Here is a 25,854-nt window from a genome sequence, read left to right on the forward strand (position 1 = left end):
ACCCACATCCTCTGCATTGGAAGGTGGATTTTTTACCACTGGACCGCCGGGGAAGTCCCTGTTTGATTTTTTTATTAACAATTCTTTACAAAGATACATTTCTTTCAAATTTGCAGTATGTTCATAATGTTTATAATAAAATATTGGGAAAAAAAAAGATAACAACCATTCCTATGTAAGCCTTACAAAAATGGGCTGCAAGCCAGATTTTGCCCAGAGGTCATGGTTTGCCAACTCCTCACCAGGCTTGAATTAGACCAGTGGGTTTCAGCCAGGGATGATCTGAACCCCAACAGGACATGTGGTAATATCTGAAGGTACTTTTGATTGTCATGATTGGAAGGGGTGCAGCTGGCATCCAGTGAGTAGAGGCCAGGGATGGTGCTAAACATCTTATAATGCATAGGACAACTCCTGCCACAGAGAATATTCTGGTCCAAAATGTCAATAGCACATAGGTTGAAAACCCTGGAGTAGAGGAATGAGTTCCCTCCTTTGTCAATAATGGGAAAGATTCTAGGGGCCTGTCACAGGGATCTGCAGAATCCCCTGGACCTGACCCAGCCCAGGGAGGCCTTGTCTGGAACAACACTGATCTTTGGTCAGACAGCAGGAAACCCAGGGATGGGTACCATCTGAGGACAGAATGGGCTCTGGGTTCCAGAAAGGTGGAATCCCCTGAAGGAGAGATACAAGTGAAGGTCACATGGTATCATCAAATTATCTGCAATAGAGAAGAGACCTGTTCCTGGAATAAAAGCATCTCTAGCCCAAATCATGGAGACTTGGTTGGAGGTGGTGACCAGGTTCTGCCCTGCCCTGGACTTTTTCCTCCTCTTTTTTTTTTTTCAAGCTTTTTTTTTTATATAATTAGAGGAAGGATAAATGATAAACTTGCCTTTTACTTTTCTCTTTGTAAGAATGGAACTGAATGTTTAATGAGCTACTATTTTATGCTGGACACTCACCTTGAGGGATGGGGCTTTCAACCTGAGTATCTGAGCTTTCCACTTCACTCAGCCCCTTACACTCCATGGGGAGTCCATCTTTTTCCTCCATAAGAAGAATCCTGATATTGAAAAAATCACTGAGCTTTGGTGATTAAGTTTTAGGACAGGCATTCAAAGATCTCTCAAATTCAATCACCAAAACTCCAAGGGAACTTGGTTGGAAGTTCTCTTCCTGACTGCTAAACCTTTCAGCTTTTGGTAGAGATGTGTGGAATACTTCAAAAGAACCATTCATTCATTTCCTAGAGATGAATTAAGTACCTATCAGTGCCAAGCAGGTTGGTATAGGGAATGCAGAAATTCAAACAAACAAACGAAAGAATGCTTTGGTTTGGAAGGATGACAAATGAATCAACAATTACAAGTCAGGGTGATGGGTGTAGGTAGCCATGACTTCAGTGTGCTACTGGAACCATAGAACAGTCTGAGGGGCGAGACGTGGGAGGAGGGGCTTGGGATTTTCCCAGAAGAAATGAAAGCTGAGCTGGACCCTTTGTTTTTCTCCCCTCTTCTTCTTTATTGATTTATTTATTTTCTTTTTTTAAATTAATTAATTAATTAATTTTTATATTCGTTTTTGGCTGTGTTGGGTCTTCGTTTCTGTGCGAGGGCTTTCTCTAGTTGTGGCAAGCGGGGGCCACTCTTCATCGCGGTGCGCGGGCCTCTCACTATCGCGGCCTCTCTTGTTGCGGAGCACAGGCTCCAGACGCGCAGGCTCAGTAGTTGTGGCTCACGGGCCCAGTTGCTCCGCGGCATGTGGGATCTTCCCAGACCAGGGCTCGAACCCGTGTCCCCTGCATTGGCAGGCAGATTCTCAACGACTGCGCCACCAGGGAAGCCCTGATTTATTTATTTATCCTAGACTTCTCAATATGGATTCCTTCCTCAATCAAATTTGTACTTAACTATAACTTCCCTCAAAGGAGTTCCTTATTAAAAGAAAGGAAAGGAGGGAGGGAACCCATGGCAGACTCTGTCAGGTCTCTGCCTATGTATCCTTGGCTCCCGCCATTCCCTTGCACATTGGCAGCACTGCACGCACCGGCACCTCTCTTCCTCAGAGCCTTTTCTGGCTAAAGGAGTCTGCTGAGCCTGCATGCGGAGCAAGGCTGGAAGTGCCTGGTAGCTGAGAGCCCCTGGAACAACCCTCAGCCAATGGCAAAACAGAGTTGGTGGATCAATATCCCAGCTGCTAGATATCCCCAGAAAACTAGAGCTCTGGATGCATCCTACACTCTTCCTCAGGTGCCCACAGCAGTGACTGCCCTTCAGCACACCCACCCTGTTTTGGCTTCCCTCCCCACTCCCCTGCTGGTGCTACCCGAGACCACCTCCCAGATCACCTCCTCCCGCTCAAATGCCAGTCTCCGGTTGGCTTCCAGCTGAAGACAAAGCATGTGCCAAGTAACACATAATTGCCTCATTCCTGGGGTTCAACCAGGTGGGGGGGCACCCTTGGTAAGAGGGTTCCTGCGTCTACATAAAAGTTATTTTTGCTCTTCAAGAAAACTCATGCAGTTGCAAATGCCCTGATGAGTTAGGGGACTACCCTGAAACACAAGGTCACAGACAGGCTCTCTGAATCGTGTAGACTTAACATTTTGTGGGTCTTATTCCTTTCACCATATCAAATGTCCCATTAAAAAAGAATTTTCTAATTGAAAATGCCACATTGAAAATGAGGCTCTGTAGTGAATCACTCTTTAAATTTTTTTCACGATTAAGTTAATTTGTTGTAAAGGTGTGCTTTTTTGCGAGAATTTTTAGTAAAGTCTCATAACTCCTAAATCTAATGTGTTTAATATAAGCCATTTGTTTAACAAGAGAAAAAAGACTGTATTTGATAGTCTGTAAATAAACTGCCCTAAAAATCCAAAAAACAAACAAACAAACAAGCAAAAAAAAAAAAAAACAAGGTCACAGGGCTTCCCTGGTGGCACAGTGGTTAAGAATCCGCCTGCCAACGCAGGGGACATGGGTTTGAGCCCTGGTCCGGGAAGATCCCACATGCCGCGGAGCAACTAAGTCCATGCGCCACAACTACTGAGCCTGCGCTCTAGAGCCCGCGAGCCACAACTACTGAAGCCCTCACGCCTAGAGCGCGTGCTCCACAACAAGAGAAGCCACCTCAGTGAGAAGCCTGCGCACCGCAACGAAGCGTAGCCCCCACTTGCCATAACTGGAGAAAGCCCGCGTACAGCAATGAAGACCGAACGCAGCCAAAAATAAATAAATAAATAAGATAAAATAAAATACAAAACAAAAAAAACGAGGTCACAGACAGGGAAGTTCTTCTGGGGACAGTGGTGCTGGTGTGAGGGTCCAGGTAGCCTGTTGCCACTGCTCTACTGACTTGCACAGCTGGGGGCAGACTCAGAAGCTGTCCTCGCGACATGATTGACGTGATGGGGTGTCCCGGTTGGTCCTTCCTAATCCAGCATCATGGCATATAATTCAGACATGACCAGCAATGATGGGTCAAATCTACAAGTTCTGATGTCCCCACTGCAGACCAAAAACCATTCACGGATAGTTTTGGAATCCATGATATATTTGTGAGTGTGTACGTACATAATGTGTGTGTCTGTGTCTGGTGGGAGGCGTCTTTATGTATCTAACAATGTTTTAATTAAGTTGATATTCAAATTAGCTTGTATTCTCAGAGGCTCCAGGAGATGCAGCTTATGGAGTAGCAGATGATGGGCGAAAGACAGTCCATGACTAAAACGTCACATGGGATAAATGCCAAAGCAGAGGTCCCACCCTGGGAGAGTTATGAATTGACTGCACCCCTTCTCATCTCCACCCCTTCAATCATTGCTGATGGGCAGAGGGAAACCATTTTCTGCCATCTGGTTTTTGCAAAAGTCAGGCAGTAAGCTCCCTGGGACAGGGATCTTATCTTGTGTAGTTCAAGAATGAGCGCACGGCTGTGTACACTCAACAAGCCCTATTAGTACTGAATGCAATCATAAAAATAGCCCAAACGTGGATATTTGATAACGCCCCTGCGGGTCAGCCTTAGTCATCGTGTCCGAAGGGCATTGGGTTCCCCAGGCCAGTGCCTTGTGTCTTACAGAAAGCACCTTGGCTGATAAGGCAGCGGACTATTGTGAAAATCACACAGTAGTTCCCAGGATCCTGGAAAAACAGCAGTTCAATCACAACTTTTTTTTTTCTTGGTGTTTGACTTTGGCACTGAGTTCTTTTCAATGAGAACTATGCCAAACATCTTGTCCAAACCCTTCTACTCAGCAAGTATGTGAACAAGCTCTCTGTAGCATGCCAGGGGCAGGGTGGAGGGGGGGTGGGGGGAGGGTTCTGGTGGGAGGCCGGGAGGTACAGCGCTCTTTCTCTGCAGGCAGCAGCCAGCTCCAGGGTATCTGGAAGCGGGACGTGGGCTGAGCAGCACCGAGTGTACAGCACAGCAAGGGCCTGCCCAGCTCAGACAGCACTGGGGGGCATCTCTGCCTCCAGGGCCCCAGGCCAGGCCTGCTGGTGATTGTCAGGGTTGGCCGTCACTGGGGTTTCCTCCCCCAAGAAAAGCGCACAGACGTTAGGGAAATGTCTCATTGTTGGGGCATCTGGAGCTGAATTCTCCTCCGGGACCAGCTATGAAATCGCTGGAGCCCAGCAGGAGAAAGCTCACGGGACAAGGGTGTGCTTGCGTGTAAATATACAAACGTGCAGGTGATCACGTGTTCACAGAGAGCCAGGATGGCCGTGGGATGGACCCAGCGGTCTGTGTCTGGAAGAAGACCTTGCACACAGGATTTCCTAGGGGAGACGTTCCCCTCCTGAGCGAGTAAATCCTTTTCCCAGGCTCTGAGAAACAGCAGGAGGCAGGGCCCGCGGGATGCCGGGCCTGCACCAGGGCAGGGATGAGCGTCCCCCAAGACAAGCCATCCCAGTTCCTAGCCAGCTTCTGGGGCTCCAAACCTCAGCACCAAGGCTGTCCGTCTCCCACTACAGGAAAATCATCTTTCTTCATTCCCAGAGCAAGTTGTTCCTAGGAAAGAGCAGAATCTTAGGAGGAAATCACATCATCCGCGAGGGGAGAGCCAGTTCCTTTGTACTATTTTTCAGGGCTGCCTTTGGAGCCAATAATCTGTCATTCCTTGAATAAACAAGCACCTTATCATATCACAAACATTTATTTAACCCTTTTCTCCTGCACTTTTACCAGCAGGGAGAAAGAAGGCAGTTAGCAGGGCAGCCGGAGCCCTGTGGCAGAAATGCCAAATTCCCTGAACATGACACCCAATCTGTAAAGTGTCAGCCGACCCTTCTCTGTCTCCATAAAACGCCAGGGCCGGTCACCCAGACTCAAGCACCACATTCCCGCCTCCCACTACTCTTCCCATCCCCCCACCCCCTCCATTAATACCCCTCACCCTTTTGCAGACAGGCCCTTAATTCCGTCCAAATGGAGTCTGGACTAATTTGTTAGGTTCTTTAGGAGGCTGATGAGGCAAACGAAAGGGGGGCGGGGAGGGGGGGGGCAGGCAGGGGAGTATTTACATTTCTCCTTCTCCTTTGCATGACAGTCCGCTTGAGGGACAGAGCTGGTGAGCCTCAACATTTTTAATGCGTGTGTGATTTTTTAAGAGGGATATTCTTTGGCTCTGACATCACCAGAAAATGGAATGAGCAAAGTATGTAAATTTCTCCAAGCTCCCACAATATCCATTTTCTCTCAGTGGATGGATTTTGTTTTTCTTTTCTGGTGTTGCTCCCACACAATGGGGCCAAATCTTGTTCAGGACAAAGAAACATAAATAGAACATGCATGTGGTATGCGAGAGAACTCTCAGAGACCAGAGAGAGGCTGTTTTGGAAAGGCGTCTGGGACTGCCAGGGGGAACCGTGGGGTCTCGGCCTCAAGGGTTGGACAGGCAAATGTCTGCTTGTCCCTAACGTCGTTACAAGTCAGAAATTTCAAAAGTGTTCTCATTCTTGGGGAAATACTAAGAAACACTGGCATGGGTACAAGTGTAAAAGGAGAATGTGAAGTATCTGTGTGTGAGTGTGAACAAGAATGTGTGTGTTGGATGTAAGAGGACGATACGCCTAATGAAGAGGCTAAACATGCTTTGTAAAGCTGACGCAGTCAGTTCTCTTTCTCCTTCAGTATGAAGGATACTAAATCACAGTCAGTCTCTCCCTTGGCCTCATCTTAGTGGCTATCGGGGACCAGCTGAAACTTTCCTCAAACGTGTTTTCCTGTATGAAGCATTTGCAATTGTTTTAGTATCAATCATCTGCCAAGCCCTCCAGTCTCACAACCGCACAGTACAGCCCCAGCCAAAAAGACTTTTATCAGCGCAAGTTTGAACAAACTAATGTGTGTAGGCCCTGAGTGGTTATTTTTGTTTCCAAGTCTGGACATAGAATCACTTGTTCAATTTCCTGCTGGGTTATATCAAGTGGTTTTAACATGTAAATCTCTGATAAGGAAACTGACTAATTTATGTAGGTTGCCATCTGAGTAGCTGTCAGTATTGCCTTAATTTTTTCCCCCTGCTTCCTTTATTCTTTCTCAGTCATTAAAGTCATCGCCATTACTGGTACTAGCGAGTACATCCTTATCTGTTATATGTTTGGAATATGTTCTTATGCTAAAGATGCTTTAAAAACAAACAAACCCTTCATCCTTGAAGTCTGTGTGGGAGTTCCGTTGGTTTGGACGTTTATGTTTACAACCTGGATTCGAAATAAATATGCCTCTCAGACTCCTTCAAGTAATGTCCTTGACAATTAGAAGATTGTTAATTTCTAAAATTGAAATGTAAAAACAGTAATAATAAACTACTTCCATTTCACGGATATCCCTTAAGCAGCCTCATCCGACTTCAGCTGATGGAGCTTCACTACGTCTAAGTAGAAATCCTACAAGCTGCTTGAGCGCCAGTTTCCAAAACCCACACTGGCCGCAACCTGCAGGCACATGGATCCCTGTGGTTGTTTCCATTCAGAAGCTTGTTCAAAGAAGTAGATATTTTCAAATCGTTATTAATTCTATGCCCCAAAACACAGACTGGGGTGGACTGAAAACTATAATCCAATATCTGTGCTGTTCTTACACCCGGTGTCCAACCTGGCCTGAGCAAAGTCCAGAGCTGCCCCCAGACTTGAGAGCTGGGGCCCAGTCTCTAAGGACTCAGAGTCAATGCCTGCCTCGCCATTGGCTGGGAACAGAAAGAGAATCCGTCTGTTCTGGGACCTGGACAGCAAGTCAGGTAGGGCTCTGTTCCCTCCTCTGTTTGGTGGCTCCAGGGACGGGGGGGTGGGGAGGGGTAGGAGGGGGAATGGGGCTCAGGCCAGGAGGCCCCGGAAGTGGCTGTCTCAACTCCACTCCTCAGCACCAAGTCGCTCCCGGCTGCTCCCACCACTGCCCCGACCTCTCGGAAGCCTTTCACTTGAGAGATATTTTTAAGACCACAAGACAGTGTGAGCCTAAATGAAAACTGGCTTCAAAAATGACCATTTTCGTAACCACTGGTAATTCTTCAAGGCCCCTCCCTCCTCCTGTCTCCCCTTCCTCCACAGTGAACTTTAAATCCTTTCATCCTTGGGGACTGAAGGTGAAGAATCTGGGTTTTCCTTCCCAGCCCCCTTGCCAGTCTGGCTTTTCTCCCCTTTGTTTGGATGCTCTTCTTTATGGCTCCTTGCCAACACACAGATGTAAACTATTGTCTGATTATTAAAAGGAAAAAAAAACAAAACAGAAAAAAGCACACAAGCCGTCAGTGTTAACGACTATAGAACTGTCCACATACAGTCGAGACCATGTGGTCTGGCGCCAATGACAAGCCGTCAGCCTCTGCTGCTCCAGGAACTTCGGCTTTCTCCAAGGTTGCACTAAAAATGGATCTAGGCAAACAAAGTAGGCTAGGAAAGGAGCACCTCTGTGCCCTTGGGGCGTTAGTGGGCAGCCCTCAGTGCCACCTGCTCCCCCTCTAAGTTCACTGTCTTGGTGCCCTCAGCAGCCTCTTCATGCAATCTTTCCCAATCCAGTGGCCAGTGACCTCACGTTCGGTCTCCCTCGCCCACAGCGAAACAGTGTAGCCGTGCCGAGTCCTGGTAATAGGCTGGAGTGGAGGGAGCGCCAGGTGAGGAGTCGGGCCGGGCTTCTCTCCCACTGCGGCTTACTGGCTGCGGGGCCCTGGGCAAGTTTCTGCTCCCTGCCCAGTTTCCTTGTCTGCAAGCTAAGAGGGCTGAGTTAGATACATTCCTTCCATTTTTCCTTAAGCAAATATTTATTTGGCTCCTACCCTGTGCTAGACACTGAGGATGGAACTGGGAACAGGACAAGCAAGGGCCCTGCTCCCCTGGAGCCTATGGGACAGCGGGAGGAAGAGAAAAGAAAGCAAAACAAAACAAAGTCTGAACATCCTTGTAAACGCCAACGACCTCTGCATGTTTTGTTAATAACAGCCTATGTGTCGTCCTTCTGGTTTACCGAGGATCAAAGTTTTTAGTGAAAGATGTGGGGTTCTAGGATGTTAGGCATCGGCTTCTGGGAAGAAGTAGAGTGATAAGGCCTCGTGCCCTGAAATCCCCGCCTGCATGGACACTTCCACAGCTCTCCTGAGGGCGGGACCTGCCCAGAGCCGCCTCTGGGTTTGTTTCTCTCGCCGCGGGCTGGCCACTGGCAGCCATGACGCCACTCTCCACTTCCACTGCGGGAATTTTCAGAAACAACAGCCAGTGTGACACAACGCGAGCCTCCAGCTCCACCCTTCAGGGGAAGTGTTATTTTTAGTCTTCTCCTCTCTCTCTCTCCACAGCCAACTACATGCCTCCGTGGGTGAATCATTTCTGTTGCTAGCCCCGTGTTTCATGACTCCCGGAACATGGGGCTGGTTGGCGTAACAAACCAGTTCACTCGACTCCATCTCTACTTGCAACACTCAGAAGACTCTGGTGTGGGATTAGCTGTGGGACCCCCAGGGGCCCCAAATGCACGCTATACAAAATGACAGCGACCCACAGAGAAGCTGCAGGATGAAGCTGCCCGTGAGCTGATGACCCAGAAGTAGAGCCGAGCGTATTGTTTCCATGTTTTCTTTGCCCCCTGTTCACATTCATGTGACTGACACTTGACCCCAGAGTTCTGGGTACAGGGAAATGCTCTTACTCAATTGGGGACCATTTTACCCAGGGACCAGGCATCGAGGACTGTCCTGAAAACTCACACCTTCATAAATCCGTTCAACAGTCACGTATTGGGTGTTCACGGTATCATCCAAACCCACCTCCCTTGGCCTCGCCGTGCTTCAGACCCACATTGTGTTTGGATTCTGGTTTGTTTTATTTCAAGTCTTCCATGATCTCAGGCTTTCTTAGCACAGAGCATCCTCATGCGATACCTGCCTGGGTATCTCTCCTCCCCCCTGCCCCCCCACTCTTCACCCGGCTGACTCTTTTGTTTCTTTGTTTAAAAGTCTTTTCTCCAGGCATGCTGTCTCCACCCCTTCAGGTACAGGTGGATTTCCCTGTTCCTTACACTCGTAACATCATGTGATTTTCCTTTGTTGCACTTATCACAACTGTATTTAAATGATCACTTGTTAATTTACTGAAATCTGTCTTCCTCACCAGATTCTTATGGAGGCAATCCTCATTCATCACTGCCGCTGCTCTGACACCCAGCACATTGCCTTACAAATGGAGTCTTTTTCTCAATAAATGTGTTGATTTGGTACACGTCCTCACTCTCAAAATTCACAGTCCAGCTGAAAAGTAATGTGCTACATTTACTGTTATATAAACATGGACATCATGGTGTAGACACACAAAGAAAGCAACAAATGATCCTGCCAGGAATCACGTGAGGGGAGACTCAATAGATGTGGAAACATTTGAGCTGGGCCTTCAGGTAGGAATAGGAGTTCAGGTGAAAAGAAGGGAGAAAGGAATTCTGAGCAGAAGACTTGGTACAAAAAAGACAGGGAGGGACGAAGGTGTAGATTGGGTTCCAGGGAAAGCACACAGTCAGTGTGTTAGGATAGAACATGACTGTAGGGGAATGCAGGAAAGGGCAGAGGGCTTGTATCTTCTGCTAGAGACTTGATATTTTAAGCAAACGGTAATAGAACTTTGAATACATGAATATTAAATGACCTAGGGACTCCCCTGGCGGTCCAGTGGTTAAGACTCCACGCTTCCACTGCAGGGGGCACGGGTTCGATCCCTGGTCGGGGAGCTAAGATCCCACATGCCGTGGAGGCACGGTCAAAAATATAATAATAATAAATATAAACTGCTGTGACTGTGAAATGTAATGCTTTACTTAATAAAAGCAGCCTATAAAAAAAAATTAAATGATCTGCTGCGTTTTAGAACATTCTCTCTAGTGGCAGAGTGAAAGATAGGTTGGAGTAGGGAAGTGGATGTAAACCATTTAGGGGTCTGTTGCTGTGATCCAGGCAAGAGATGATGAGACCAAGAGGCTGGAATGGGGAGAGATGGTGGGAGGTCAGCTGGCAGACTCGGCATGACTAGACGTGGGCGCTGAGGGCGAGGGGTTCGCCAATATGCCTGAGGGTCCCAGCAAGGGCGCTGGGTCACTGACAGTGACGTTAACTGTGACAAGAACGTGGGAGGAGTAGGGTGGGGACTTGAGAGCAAGATGTGGGAGCACTCATTTGGTTTCAGACAAACTAGGTGTGGCGTGTCTCATTCTCAGCCTGGTGGAAATGTCAAGAGTGGTGTTTCTCAGCTTTCCTTTCATTATTACCCCTTTAGGAGCCTTTTTTAGAATTGTTTTCCTCTAATCTCCCTGCCCATGTGAAATCTGAATACCACAGCTATACTATATATCTGTTTATATACTGTACATAGATCCGTGCTTTGTACATAAAAAGAATAGGATTTTTGCCTCTCAAGCACCCATTTTTGCCCCCTTGAGAAGGCATGGGAGGAAGAGAGGGGAGGTGGGCTGACACTATCCTGCCAGCAGGGAGTAAGGAAGACTTCATGCAGAGAAGCATGTGCAATGGGCTTTGGAGACTGGGTTAAAAACAGTTGTTCATTTTGCGTATCTATAGAGATATAACTGCCATAGAACATTGTATAAGTTTAAGGTATACATGTTGAGTTCATACACTTATATGTGGCAAAGTGATTACCACAGAGTGTTAGCTACCACCTCCATCATGCCACATAATTACCGTTTCTTTTTTGTGGTGAGAACATTTATGATCTCCTCTCTCAGCAACTTCCAAGTATATAACACAGTGTCATTAGCTGTAGTCACCATGGGGTACATTAGATGCCCAGAACTTATTCAGCTTATCACTGGGAGTTTGTGCCATTTGACCAACATCCCCCTCTTTTCCTCCTCCCAGCTCCTGGTGATCACCACTCTACTCTGTTTCTATAAGTTTGGCTTTTTTAGATTCCATGTGTATGTGAAATTATACAATATTTGTCTTTCTCTGTCTGACTTGATCTCACTTAGCATAAAGAAGACATTGTGACATATATATATATATGTATACAGTAGAATATTATTCAGCCACAAGAACGAAGGAAATTCTGCCATTTGCAACAGGATGGATGGACCTTAAGGGCATTATGCTATAAACAGTTTTTAAATTGAGGCGAAATTCACAAGGAGAGGTTGGTTGGAATCACAGATATGGGAGCGTTACAAATGACAAATGAAACCACAGAAGCGGGTGAGAATGCCAGGAGAGAGAGCCCACAGGGGGAAAGAGTGGAGGGCAGAACCCCAGAGGCCCCCAGAATTCCAAGTCAGCAAGACAGGGAAAGGGCATCCCCGGTGGAAAGGGGAAAGACGACAGTGTCACACGGTGAGGACAGCAGGAGAGAGAAGGCAGAGCAGCAGGGCCTTGGGCCACAAGCTGACAGGGCAGGCCAAGAGCTGGAGCGGGGTCACTAAATTCAGCAAACCAAAGCTCGTTAATGACCCTCTTGTGGGCAATTTGAGCAGAAATGTGAGTAGTGGAGTAAAATAAAGGTGAAGAGGTATATTAGGATGTTTAAAACATACGTTCAAAGATCCTGCAGGCAGAAGAGGAGAAAGCTATTGAACTGTGTATGGCGATTATAGATTGGGGCAGGGTGGGTTCCTTTTGATGTTTTTTTATACTTTTGCTGTCTTCTGTTATCAAGCTGACAACTCTCTCTTGTCGTTAGTGATTCTTCCTCTCTACTCTTCTAGTCTTCTATGATCTTGGAAACCTCAGCAGTCTCCTGGAACTGTCTGTAAAATTAGTTGGTGAGCTGGAAGGGATCCTGCGAAGGTTCTCCCATGTGCGAGGGGCCTGAAGAGTATGTGTGCCAGGTAATGTGCACGTGAGGTGGTAAGAGAGTTGGGGGCGGGGGGGTGGTGGTGGTGGAAGAAATCATTGGCACGAGGCTCATAGGTTCCCCAAAGACAAGATAAGGATTTAAGTTGTTTCCAAGCTTTTGTTTTCACCATGTTGTAATGAATATTCCTGAGCACTCTATTTCATATATTTGTGACTATATCTGTAAGATATATTCCTAGAAGTAAAGTTGCTGGGTCAAAGAGCATGTGATTTAAAATCTTGGTGTGGAGAAAGAAATGCTCTCCAAGAAGACAGTACCAAGTTACATTCTCACCGGCAAGGTGCAAGAGAACCCTTTGCTTACATCCTTGCCAACCCAACATACTCAGATGTTTTCATCTTTGTCAACCTGATAGTGGAAGAGTAGTATTACATCTTAGTTTAAATATGCATTTCTCTTTTTAAGAATGGAGTTAAGCATCTTTTAATATGGTTAGAAACCAGTTTTATTTTGGTTTTTGGTAAAATGTTGTAGAGGTTATGTCCATTTTATATTTGATTCTTTTCTGCACAAGATTATTGTTTGTACAAGTTCTTCATACATTAAGGAAAATTTGTCTTATTCAGTGATATGAGCTGTGGTTCATTACTTTTCATTCACTTATGATATTGTTGTGCAAGACACATTTAAAATATGCTTTTGGTAGTAAAAGTTACTACTATATTTTTTTATGGTTTCTCAGTTTTTTGTTAAACAGAGAAAAACCTTTACTACTCTTGAGTTTATTTTTTAAATATATTCTATTTTTCCTTCTAACACTTTTCTGATTTTTTTTACCTTCTAAATTTTGGGTCTACCTAGAATTTAATTGGAATAATGTATGAGGCTGGAATCCAAGTATGTGTTTTCTCCCAGAGGCTTATTATATGTTTCAGTATCAGTTATTAAATAAGCCATCTTTCCCTACTGATTTGAGCTGCCAACTTTTGTTGTATACTAAAATTCCCAGATTCACTTCTGGACTTTTTATTCTGTTACATAGACCTATCTATTTACTCATGTATCAGTACCATGAGGTATTAATTAATAGCACATTACCATGTATTTTGACATCTGGTAGGGCTAGTCTTACTCATTAGTCAGAACATACCACCCCACCTCAACTCTGGCTGCTTTTAAGATCTTCTCTTTGTCTATAATACCCTACAGTTTCTTTGTGATTGTGCCTTGATGTGAATTTATTTTCATTTAAATTTAAGATCTATTATTTTTTTTATCAGTCCACCCTCCTGCATTCTTTTCTTTTCTTGCCTTCTGAAATACCATTTACACTTTTGAGAAAGAAGAGAGACTTTCTTCAAGAAGAGAGACCTTCTCTATCTTCTGTATCTACTAACTTCTCTCTCATATTTTCCATTTCTTTGACTCTCTGCACTACAATTCTATATATTTTATTCTCACTATCTTCAGTTCTCTAATTCTGTCCTCTACTGTGTCTAATTTTTTGCCACACCTATCCATTGACTTTTTCATTTGTTCATTTCATATTTTTCATTTCTAGAAGTTCTAGTTGGTCTTTTTCAAACCCTCTAAGTCACTTTTTATTGTCTCCTATTCCTTGCAGATATTTCAAAGCTTATTTCTCATTTATTTAAATAAAATTAGCATAACTGTTTACACTCTGTGGCTGATCATTCAAATAGCTGAAGTTGTGTGACTCCCTCTGCTGTCTATTTATTTCTTCTGGCACTAACTAATGGTGGCTTGCTTTCTAATGTATTTAGTAGACTTCAACTGCACTGTTTACTGCCCATTAAAAATCATTTGTACAAACTACCTGAAGCTTAGGATGAAAGTGTCTACCTCTAGAGACGTTTAAAGTTTACTTCCGCTGGGTGTTAGGGGGCACTATGGTTTGGTTTCACTTTAAACTAAATTTATAGCTTGAAGTTTCTGGGCCTACTCCAGTGGCATGCATTCGGGCTGTAAATATGTGCAGATGCTGCCCAGAGGTTCAATGGTGACATCCTATCAGGGACAGGTTTTGTTTTGTTTTCTTTTCGTTTCCCTGCTTTGCTTAGTGTCAAGGCAACTCGCTTTATGGTACACTGAGGAGGGGGGACGGGAGTAGGGTTACCTCTGGTTCACCTTTGGAATTCCCAGCCTAATGTGGGAAAGGGTCCTATGAGATCCCCCACTCTACCTTGAATGAATCCTGGCCTTTGCATTCTGTCTTCATTCTGAGACTCTATTAAAACCATAGCCAAGGCAATTTAACCTGATCAACAAAGATGTTCATGGCAAAAGCTAATCACTCGGTAGCTCCTTGTTATATGTCAGCTTTTCAGTGCTTTTAAGAAGAATCTTATTCAATACTTTATTCAATTTTTCATTGTTTTCAGTGGAAAGGTTAATCTAAATAACAAAGTCTACTGTTACCAGAAATAGAATAATGCCTATTGATTTTTCTTACAAGCGTTAGAAGCAGCTTATTTAGTTTTTAAAAATCCTTATCTTTATTGGCCTCACATTCCATTTACAGATTTTTTTTTTTAAAGGGAGAATTGAAGTTTTTGCTTTAAATCTTCCTGTTTAAGAATATGATATGCCTTTCTATTTCTTGAAATCTTTTGATTCTCAATAGCATTTCAAAGTTGTCTTCTATATCATTTATATTTTTTGTTAAATTTTAACTTTTTTTTTTTTAAACTTTGGGTTTATTTATTTATTTATTTTTATGGCTGTGTTGGGTCTTCGTTTCTGTGTGAGGGCCTTCTCCAGTTGCGGCAAGTGGGGGCCACTCTTCATCGCGGTGCGCGGGCCTCTCACTATCGCGGCCTCTCCTGTTGCGGAGCACAGGCTCCAGACGCGCAGGCTCAGTAATTGTGGCTCACGGGCCCAGTTGCTCCGCGGCATGTGGGATCTTCCCAGACCAGGGCTCGAACCCGTATCCTCTGCATTGGCAGGCGGATTCTCAGCCACTGCGCCACCAGGGAAGCCCAAATTTTAACTTTTTGATTAAACATGCCTAAGCACTTCTTTCTTTTCATTATATTAATATAAATACTAAACCTTTAAATTTTACTGAGTTCTGCTTTAGTTCTGTCCTGTAGGTTCTGCTGTACACTAACTTAACTATTTTTATTTTTTAAAATATTATTCAGATATATCCCTGATGGTAGAGTTATACAAGAAAGAGTATTTTGGCATTTCCAGGTAGAAGGGTTTTTCTTTTTTTTCCTAATTTTATTATTAATTTTTAAATAATTGCTTTGTGATCAGAGAAGGTTTTCTGTTATTCACTCTAATTTTTGGAATTTACTGAAGTTTCTTTGTGGCCTTGTAAACATAGTCAATTTTTTGACTATTCAAAGAGTACTTAGAAAAGGATATTATCAAGGTATAGAGTTCTATGTGTTTCAAGTATATTTACTTTACAATTACATTAGTTTATATGGATTAGCACTGAAAAGCATAGTAAAAGGGAACTAAAGTATCATACATGGGACTTAAATTTTTCTCAGTTTTTGTATATTTGGCATGTTTCAGTTTGGTCTTCTGCTTTTTGACTTGGAAATGGTTTGCTGGGTATAAAATTCTTTGGTCATGCATTGTAGATGAATCTCTTCTAGCTCTTCTGAGTGTTGTGGTGAAACCTAAGACCAGCTTGAATTTTTTCAAGTCTCTTTACAGGTGACTTGATGTTACTATCAGAAAGCCCAAAGGATTCTTTTGTATCTTTAAAGTCCAATAGCTTCTCTAGGATATGTCTCATAGTTCATCATTCTGTGTTAATTTTTCCTGCAACAGAGTAGCCCCTTTCAATCTGAATTATACAGTCATTTCTACATGGAACGTGTTAAAAGTTTATTTATTAAAATATTATTCCTGTCCCACACTTTCTGTATTCTTTTTCAAGTATATTTTATCTACTATCTGCCCTTCATAGCTATCTCCTTCCTGCTAACCCTTTATAAATCTTTGTTCATTTCCATTTAATTTCATTCATTTTCCTCACTCCCATCTTGTGAGTACTTGGTGTGTTTCCAGCTGAACTGATCTTTTTTCTGCTGCTTCCATTGTGGTCTTTATTTCTAAGTCACCTTCTTTGCTAAGTTCTGCCAGTGCTTGTTTCACCTCCTTTTGTCTTACTAAGCATTTTCTGAACTATTATCTGTCTTTTATTTTGTTTTTAGTTTTACTTGAGCTTCTATTTTTTAAAGATGATTGCCTCACTAGGTTTTTTTTTTTTTTCTTATTAAATTCATGACAGTATATTGGGTCACAAATTTCATCTGTTTTGTGGCACTATTTTTCTAGTGAATCTTTTTCAACTCTTACTCATTTGTTTTTCTAGTTTCTTTATCCTTTCTCCATGTATAGATACCATGCTAGTTCCTTTTTGATTACTCATCTTAAGTGAGGTGAGGCTTTCTGAATCAGCTGTTTGCAAGAAATTTAAGTTGGGGGAGGGCCATGGCTATAATTGAAGCTAACAGGAAATCTCCTTAAACATAAGGTTTTATGGATGAGAGACAACTTTTAGTTGTCAGCTTTTCATTTCTCCTCCTGCAGCTGCAGGGCTGCACGCAAGGAAATCTTTCTCCTTCCCCTGACTCACCAACACGCTAAATGATGACTTTTTCATTATTACTGAGTATCTGAGTCGTCAGATTGCTCAGTTTTCTGGAACTCTGGTCACATGGCCCTTCCCTTTAGAATAGTGATGCTCCAAAATAAAGGGCTACAGTTGATCTGCTAGTGGCACCATCATCACTACTGTTATTGAACTCTGTAACCTCAACCACCTTCTTCAATCCAGCTTCAAGACTAGGACATGGAACATAAGAAAGTGTGAAGTAATTTCCAGAATGGGATGACTTCTGTGAAGGGTAAGGTCCTGATTGAATGGCCATCAGCATATCTGAAGGCATAAATTCTCTGTTTAAGTCAAGAAGTCACCTATTGCCCTTAAAAAATATCTTATCACATTTCAGTTATATCATCTGGGAAGACAGATTATCCTGGAAAATAAAAGACACCAACCGCTGCTAAAGCTAGGATTTTCAGGAATAAAAGCAGGAGCACACCTCAGGCAAGAGCAACAAAAGCAAAAAGTAAACAAACGAGACTACATCAAACTAAAAAGCTTTTGCACAACAAAGGAAACCATCAGCAAAACAAAAAGGCAACCTACTGAATGGGAGAAGATATTTGCAAATGATATCTCCAATAAGGGGTTAATATCCAAAATATATAAAGAACTCACACAACCCAATATCAAAAACACAAATGATCCAGTTAAAAATGGGCAGAGGACCTGAACAGACATTCCCAAGGAAGACATATAGATGGCCAACAGACACATGAAATGATGTTCAACATCACTAATCATCTGGGAAATTCAAATCAAAACCACACCTGTCAGAATGACTATTATCAAAAAGACAACAAAAAACAAGCATTGGTGAGGATGTGGAGAAAAAGGAATCATCGTGCCCTATTGGTGGGAATGTAAATTTGTGCAGCCACTATGGAAAACAGTATGGAGGTTCCTCAAAAAATTAAAAATAGAACTACCATATAATCCAGCAATCCTACTCCTGTGTATTTATCAAAAAGAATTGAAATCAGGATCTCAAATAGATGTTAGCACTCCCATTTTCATTGCAGCACTATTCACAGGAGCCAAGATGTGGAAACGAGCTAAATGCCCATCGATAGATGAATGGATAAAGAAAATGTGTCTATACATGTAATAGAATGCTAAATAGCCTTTACGAAAAAGAAGATAATTCTGTGATATGCAACAACATGGATGAACCTTGAGGATATTATGCTAAGTGAAATAAGCCATCACAGAAAGACAAATATTGCATTATTCCTCTTATGCATTCTTTATAACAACTCTACAAAGCATGTGTGATTGTCCAACATTTTGCAAATGTAGTACTTAAGGCTCACAGGGTAAGAAACTTGACAGAGTCATCCAGTGAGCAAGGTCCAAAGCTGGGATTCAAACACAGGTCCCCAAATCTTCTTTGCCATGTTCTTTAGAGGCTCAGGCAAGAGCTGGTGCTTCTGAGGAGAGGAGAATGGGCAGAGCCTAAGATCCTGCAGGGAGGCAGGCCTGATCCTGAGAAGGGGCCCAGGTCTCAGGGGGAGACTTGCCCAGGGAACTCACAATGCTGTGAGCTCCATACCTCCCTCCTCCAGCCAGCAATTTCCAACGCCACCAGACAGCTGTTTGAAATACTACAGCTCCAATCCCCATGACCCTCTTGGAATTCTTCCACCATCCCCACAGCCTCAAAGTCCCAGTATGGGAAATTGTGCTTCAGAGGGATGTTATGAATATTAAGGAACAAGTGATTATAAATCTTTTGGCAAACAGACAGTCCTATAGAAATGTTAAATAACCGTATGTTCCCATTTAACTTCATTTATAGTGTTTGGTTGAAACTAAGACATTCTGCCTCTTGTTTAGGACTTACACTCTTCAGTATTTGTAAAAAAGTCATTAGCCACCTCTTACGTAAGGCTTAGGGAAATTCTCTTCATCTTCATGCCATCTGCACCAGAGGACTTTCTTTTAGGGGGTGGGGGGTGGGAGGGGGGTGGAGGGTTGGTCTGCTCTGAATGCCTTGTAGTTGGCTGGGTCTGTTACAAATCATCTCTTAATTATGTGACTTTACTCGGGTCAAAAGGCTTCATCAACTCACTGACTCTCCAAGGGCATTTCCAGGTCATTAAAAAATCTAAGTTCTGTACAGTCAGCCTTCATCTTGGACAACAGATAAGACTCCACATGATTCCCTTCCACGTGTTTCCATTTGTTGTGTGACAGCATCCTCCTCCCACCCCCGAATTAGTGTACACGTCTCCAAAATCCAATTAGCCATAAAAACGTGGGACCTGTATCTGGATAAATGATATCCATAAGTGTTCCAAGAGACTTTAACCTGAACTACTTCATAATAATTAATAGTTCTAAATTAATCTAGAGAGCCTTTCACTAGAGTTGCCAAAAAGGAACTTGACTACTTTGAGAGCCTTTACTCCGCTCTCATCCCACGCTTCCACGGAAGTTCCAAAGAGACGTAGCGGAAAGGTGACGGCCATAGGAGAACGAGATGAAATGAGTCTCTGGTTCTCTGCAGGCTGGACAGTCCACCTTCCACTTCCCTGAGCTGGAGTCTAGAATCCCTCTAGATTATTCCTACCGTTGGGGGTACCTCTGTTTTTCCTCTCTCCTCGGTGGAGTTAATCAGTACTTTCCACTGCTCTAGAATCGCCCTTCGACATCGACTGTTCCACTATTCGTGGAGGCCATCGGATGGACCACGGTCTTCTGTGGCTTCATCTCCTCCTCACTTTGACACAATCTTCAAAGTCTGTCTGCACTCAGTGACCAAGTCCCTCTCTCTGGCCTGATTATAGCCCCCAGGCACCAAATACAAAATTTCTGGGGATCTGGGGTTCAGAAATGCCTCACCAGACTCTTCTTCTGCATCTTTAGTAAACTGAGTACTAAGACGTTTTAAAGCACTGAGGTCTTCATTTACACCCTTTAAATATCTGTAGACAGTTATCATGGCCCTCAGTCAAGCATCACACTTACCCAGCTCTGCCCTCTCTCAGAAAATGTATGGGAGCAGCATTTGTGCTGTTTCAGAAGATATTTGATGCATCAAACAGACTCTGACTCCCTCGTTATCAGAGACAGGTGAACTGTCTCTACCTCACACACAGGGAAGCTTCTCCTCCTTTTCATAGGAACTTCCCATGCAGCCTACAAACACGGGGGATGTGGTCAAATGGCTATCAGTAAATAACATTTTATTGAGCAGATTTTCATAGTGGTAAGAGTCTTCTCTTCCCTTTTTCTCTAAACTGCTTTTCCTCCTCTATTTCTGTTTGCTCTTATCTTCTAGTAAAATGTGTGAATCTGTACTTTGTAGCCAACTTGGAACAGATTTCACTATGCATTCTTGAAGGACAGCGATTATAATAGTAATCGCTGGTGTGGGGGGGGGGGTAGGGTGTGCCAAATAAGTGAGTGAGTGAATGAGTGGATAAATAAATACCTGAACAAATGAATACAATTGCAAAAAGGAATCATCAGGAAATAGGAGATAACATAAAAAGAAGGAAGAAAATCTGTTTACATTTCTACATTCACTACTGATGTTGTACTGTGACTGAAATAGTAAATCCTAAGAAAACTGTGATGACTGAGAAAGGCACATAGCAATTTGCTGGCTTTGGCGACAGGCAGCCTTAAACTTGAATCCCGACCCCACCACTCATGAGCCTCCTAAACCTCTCCAGGCCTCAGTTTTCTCTTCTTTCTGAGGCCGGTCGAAACAGCCATCATACCCATGTCACTGAATTCACAGTAGAAGTATGTCATAAAGCGCTTGCCACTGTACCTCGCACAGGGAGTGCTTAACAAATGTTGTAATTACCTCTGGATGACTTTCTAGCAAGTGTTAAAGACATTTCTTCTTTTTGCTAAACATACGATATTCGTTCCATGGATCTATTCTCTCATATCTTCTAATTCTCGTCTCCTGTTTTTAAATCCTTCATGTTTATTTTACTGAAGTAATTCCCATACTCTTTTTAGATTAGGATTTAGTAAGTAATGCCTTTGCTGTGTCTTGACCAGCTTTTGGAGGACAAGGTCAAAGACCAAGGTGGTGTTGGCCCCGTCCCCAGCTGTACGCTGAGTCCTCTAGTAGTCCCACCCTTCCCATTTTTGATGATGCAACTGCACTGGAGCATAAAATAAAGGAGAGTGCTCCGGCAAGCAGAGAAATGTCTCTCAACATAAATCAGAAGGAGGAGAAAGGCAAATGAGCATTTTTCAAATTCTAAAGGTATCGTTTGAATGGTCTCTCTTCCAGAATTTCTTATCTGAAGTTGAAAAATAGATTCTTGGAATCCTGTCTGCCATTAAAACTTGGAAGTTTTGCAAGCACCCCAACAGGGCCAGCATCTTAGACGTGGTGCCGCCATGTTGCCTGTAAACTCAATCCGGGTCCCATTCTGTTAGTCCCCTCAAAGCAAAACTGCACAACTGGGATTATCCTGGACACTATCACAACTGACAAGTGAGTCAAGAAGAGAAAAAGGAACCAGAAGTGAGTTTGCTGTGAGTGGGAAAGGAGGGAAAAGCAAGGCAATTTAGCTGAGAGACTTGGGGACTGAGGGCTTCATATGATTAAGAAAATAATGAATCCCCAAATTAACAGCTGTTGGCCAGGGAGACCTCAAAATGTCATTTTTATTTAGGGTTCAGTTGTCTTTGCAGATGGGGATGTTCGTGCAAGATGGTCTGCTTGGTGTGACTGAAGCAGAGGACACCGAGTCCATGGATGGAAAAATTATGTGCCAGCCCCCATGGTCAGCTTTTGCAGGAATTGTCTCAGTTAATCCTTACAAACCACCCATGAGTAAGGTGTTATGGCTATTTCCCATCTTACAGAAGGGGAAACTGAATGGAGAGACATGAAGTAACTTGACCAAGCTCATACAGGGTTGGGATTCCCACTCTGGCACAGGGACTCCTGGGCCATGCTCCTAACCACTGTGCCATCTGGCCTCTTTAGCAACCCGGAAAGAAGACACAGTGATATGTTAGAGGTATTTACCTAAGCCCTGTCCTAGGGCCGAGATACATCAGGGTTGCTGAAAGTGCATTTCCTACTTTAGCATGGCAGGTGGAAATGCGGGTATTCCAGTATGTTCATGGGGAAGAGGAGAGAGACTTGGTGGAGGATAGAATGTGGAGTGGTAAAGTGTGTATGTAGCACACAAGACACGTGTCCACGGGTTCGATCCCTGGTCCGGGAAGATCCCACATGCCGCGGAGCACCTAAGCCTGTGCGCCACAACTACGGAGCCTGCGCTCTGGAGCCCGTGAGCCACAGCTACTGAGCCCACATGCCACAACTACTGAAGGCCGGGTGCCTAGAGCCCGTGCTCTGCAACAAGAGTATCCACTGCAATGAGAAGCCCACACACCGCAACAAAGAGTAGCCCCCGCTCACCGCAACTAGAGAACCCCGCGCGCAGCAACAAAGACCCAACGCATCCAAAAATAAATAATAAATAAATAAATAAAATTAAGGACTTCAAAAAAAAAAACAAACACACACACAAACACGTGTCCACACACACTCACTCAGTGTCCACAAGAAGCCCCAGGCAAGATGGTGCTCAGTCCTTTTTACCAGTTTCCTCCTGCCCAATGCCATGGGTAGCACACTCTTCTTTCCCTTACCATCCTCACATGTCTTACCCCCCAAAGCCTGACCACCCAGCTAGCATATTCCTTCCTATCATCTGGATATCCAGATTTCCAGTTGTAACTTGGATCTTCATTTCTCTTTGTTCTTTGAAAGCTGCAGACACAGAGACTTGCTGCTTACTTATTATATCCTTATGCTCAAAATCCTGGCTGAAATTGATAACACTGAAATTAAACCACAGTAGAAAAAGAACTTAATGTGAAATAAAAGTAGCACGTCTTTTTAAAAAAATTTTCATGAGCTTTTGTCTCATTCTGACTACTGGAAATGTCTTCCTGTGAAACTTATATATTTTCTGAGCTTAACAGTTCAGTCATTATGATCATTTTGCATTTTTACCTCTTCTAACTGGGTTTTTGCAACTCGGAGATCAAGTTTGTTGCATAACATTAACAGCTAATAAATTAGGCTCCCCTTTGCCATTTTCCTGAGCAGGGCTGATGGAGCCAAGACCTCATGGAATTTGGCGGGAACCTATTCCCAGGCTGATCCTCTCCTTGGCCTCTAAGGTCAGGATTCCGTGTCAGAGCTCTGCTGCTGCTAATGAGGGCGTGGATGTGAGAGTCGCCATGATATGGGTCCATAAGCTCGTCTCTGAAGCCCTCTGAACCAACGTGATTCAGAATTTTTTAGATTTCAGAGAAGAAATGTGCATATACTGTGTATCATGTAACATCTCCCACTGGGGTCTAGGACGGCACCACCAATCAAACACATTAATATTTCTGTAGGTAAATATATGACTATTCCCACTAAATGGGGTAAATGTGAAACATAAACAGTCTAGCATCAGGTCAGGTTAGCTTTGACTGTCATGACTTTCACGGTTGCCAGATGAGTTACCAAAGCCCTTTTGGTTTTCAGTTGTTTAGGATTGGGGATTTTGGGGGGAAGAGATTGTGGACCTGCAAATGCAAGTTGCTTCCTATTATCGAGCATTTGTTTGTAGGGTCTCATGTAATCCCAACAGGAGCCTGCATGGGAAGGTACTGTTGTTCTAAGCATCCTGTCATAGATGAGGAAACTTCCAAGTGAAGAGTCTAGGAAAACGGCCTGACGTCTCAGAGCTAGAACGGGGGCTCAAAGCTGGCGTTATCTAAATCAGTGTGAGGCTGCCGCGAAGTTCTCCCCCTGAGAAAATTACCAGCTCGGAGGATTTTTCCTTAAGTGACAGCTTTCTGCATCTCACGTCTCTGACAAGCAGGCCCCTGGCTTCTTGGCGAGAGCTCTGCTGTCCCCACAAAGCCTTAGCTCTTCGGGCAAGGCCTCTCCGTTCTCTTGCTCAAGATATTTTAAAAAGAGTTGAGTGGCCCAGACATGCTTGAAGCAGTCATTTCCTTCCCTTCTCCTTTATTAACGGCTTTATTTCTTTGACTCCGAGGCGCTGCCCTGAGGCACCGTGCAAGGCCTGTTTATTGCCTTTGGCTGACATCAGCTTTCTCCTCCTCCACCCACCACCTTATCTTCTCCCTGCCAGCAGGACTAACCTTTGTGCCTTTCCTCCTCTGGGCTTCCCTCTCCTGCTCTGCGTGTTTCTGGGCCGAGACTCTGCTCGCTCCCACAGCCCCCGGAGGGGGTTTCTGTGGGGGGTGAGCTCCCCAGCCCGTGGAATTGCGCCTGCTCCTGGCCCCCTCCTTCTGCAAAGGGCCTGGCTGTGGGAGAGTCACAGTCTGGACTGAAAATGTTCAAGCTCTGTGTGAAAAAGCTGATCGTCTTCAATGTTCTTCTGCATTTCGTCTTTTCCCAGGGCGCACGCTGGCACGCACACTCTCAGCAGGCAGGGCCTGGGGCTGGGGCTCTTCTTATTGGAAACCCAGTGCAGGATCACGTGTCCCTGGGCAGCTGTTGGCTGCTTTGTGAGGACGGTGCTTGTGAGTTGACACCAAGGGAACATGCAGCAGATCAAGCTTCTGTTCTCCCAGCCCTTTCTGAAGGAGCCCCTGGGTTTTTAGGCAAGACTGGCCAAGGCTGGGGCTGATACGCTCTGCAGTTCACCGCTCGCCCGTTGGGTGACCACCCCAAGCAAGCTCGCTCTTAACCTCTTTTTCTTTCACATCCTCACCTGTAAAACAGGACTCATGAGAATACCACTCCACTTCAGACACCACTTCCAACGTGACACCAGTGTGTCACGCACCAGTGTGTGTCACCAATGTGACACCAGTTTCACACCACCAAGCAATTCTCTCACCCCAGTTGAGTGTCCTGCAATCCAGTTCAGTTCTCACCCTGTCCACTTGGAGACAGCATCAGATCCCACAGGTTAAGGGTTCAGTTCTAACAAGACTCCTATTCAGATGCCAATGCAAGTCCTGGTTGTCACCTGTGCTTCTGACCTGTCGAAGCTGTCGATCAGAGGCTCCCAAGACCCCCATCCCTGGGTTCGATTAATTTGCTAGAGGAACTCACAGAACTCAGAGAAACATTTACTTACATTTACCGGTTTATTATAAAAGGATATGACTCGGGGCAAGGTATATGGGAAAGGGCACAGAGCTTCTACCATCTCTGAGCTTGATCCTCTACCGAAATCTCCGTGTGTTCACCAATCCAGAAACTCTCTGAGCCCCATCCTTTCAGGTTTTTATGAAGGCATGATCGGTGAAATCATTGGCCACTGGTGATTGATTCAACCTCTAGCCTGTCTCTGTTCTGTGGAGGCCTGGGGTGGGACTGAAAGTTCCAGTCTTCTAAGCCTGTGGTTGGTTCCCCAGGCAACCAGCCCCCCGCCCCCCCCACCCAGATTACTGAGAGACTTTCAAAGAGTCACTTTATGAACATAACAAAAGAGTTTTCCCACTCTCATCACTTAGGAAATCCTAAGTGTTTTAGGACCTCTGTGCCTGGAACATGGACTGAAACCAAATATATATTTATTATAAATCACAACATCACAGTCACCAAACCCATTGACTTGTTATGAGGAGTAAGTCAATTAAATGAGCAAATGTGTGTAGAGCCTTCCACACGCCGTCAGCTCTCTGGACAGAGTCCCTCACCACCCCCAACCCCAACAGGAAGTCCTAAGGCCACCAAGGCTTACAAGTGCTAACGTTAAGATTGTTATCTCCCACTAGTTTCTGCACCTTCACTATTGCTACGCTACTGTCTTCCTTATTTCCTAGAATCTTGAACACCATTCATTTCAGAGCTGACAGGAGCATCAGTCATTCTTTAGTTGCTTCATTTTACAGCTAAGGAAAGACAATTCCATGAACTTGCCCAGGGTGGGACTCCCCCCGCCC

At 44.3% G+C, this 25,854-nt stretch overlaps 1 protein-coding gene and 1 long non-coding RNA gene across 5 annotated transcripts in view; one reads left to right on the forward strand and one right to left on the reverse strand.

Annotated features, from left to right (window-relative positions):
• The window catches only part of LOC309610562 (uncharacterized protein), a 651,150-nt gene that overhangs the window by 559,405 nt on the left and 65,891 nt on the right, over nucleotides 1-25,854 (forward strand). For all 4 annotated transcript variants that reach the window (XR_014234018.1, XR_014234019.1, XR_014234020.1 and 1 more), the window contains one exon: nucleotides 12,202-12,324. Coding sequence is in view for 1 of the 4 variants with exons in the window: in XM_082353620.1 (XP_082209746.1) it covers nucleotides 12,202-12,308 (107 nt within the window). In the remaining 3 variants the exon portion in view is untranslated. The remainder of the gene's footprint in view (nucleotides 1-12,201; nucleotides 12,325-25,854) is intronic.
• LOC309610579 overlaps nucleotides 1-25,854 on the reverse strand; it is a 264,883-nt gene that overhangs the window by 121,326 nt on the left and 117,703 nt on the right. The gene's annotated exons all lie outside the window — the stretch shown is intronic.

Source organism: Balaenoptera borealis, assembly GCF_965194805.1.
Source record: "Balaenoptera borealis genome assembly, chromosome: 14".
Taxonomy (NCBI): Eukaryota; Metazoa; Chordata; class Mammalia; order Artiodactyla; family Balaenopteridae; genus Balaenoptera; species Balaenoptera borealis.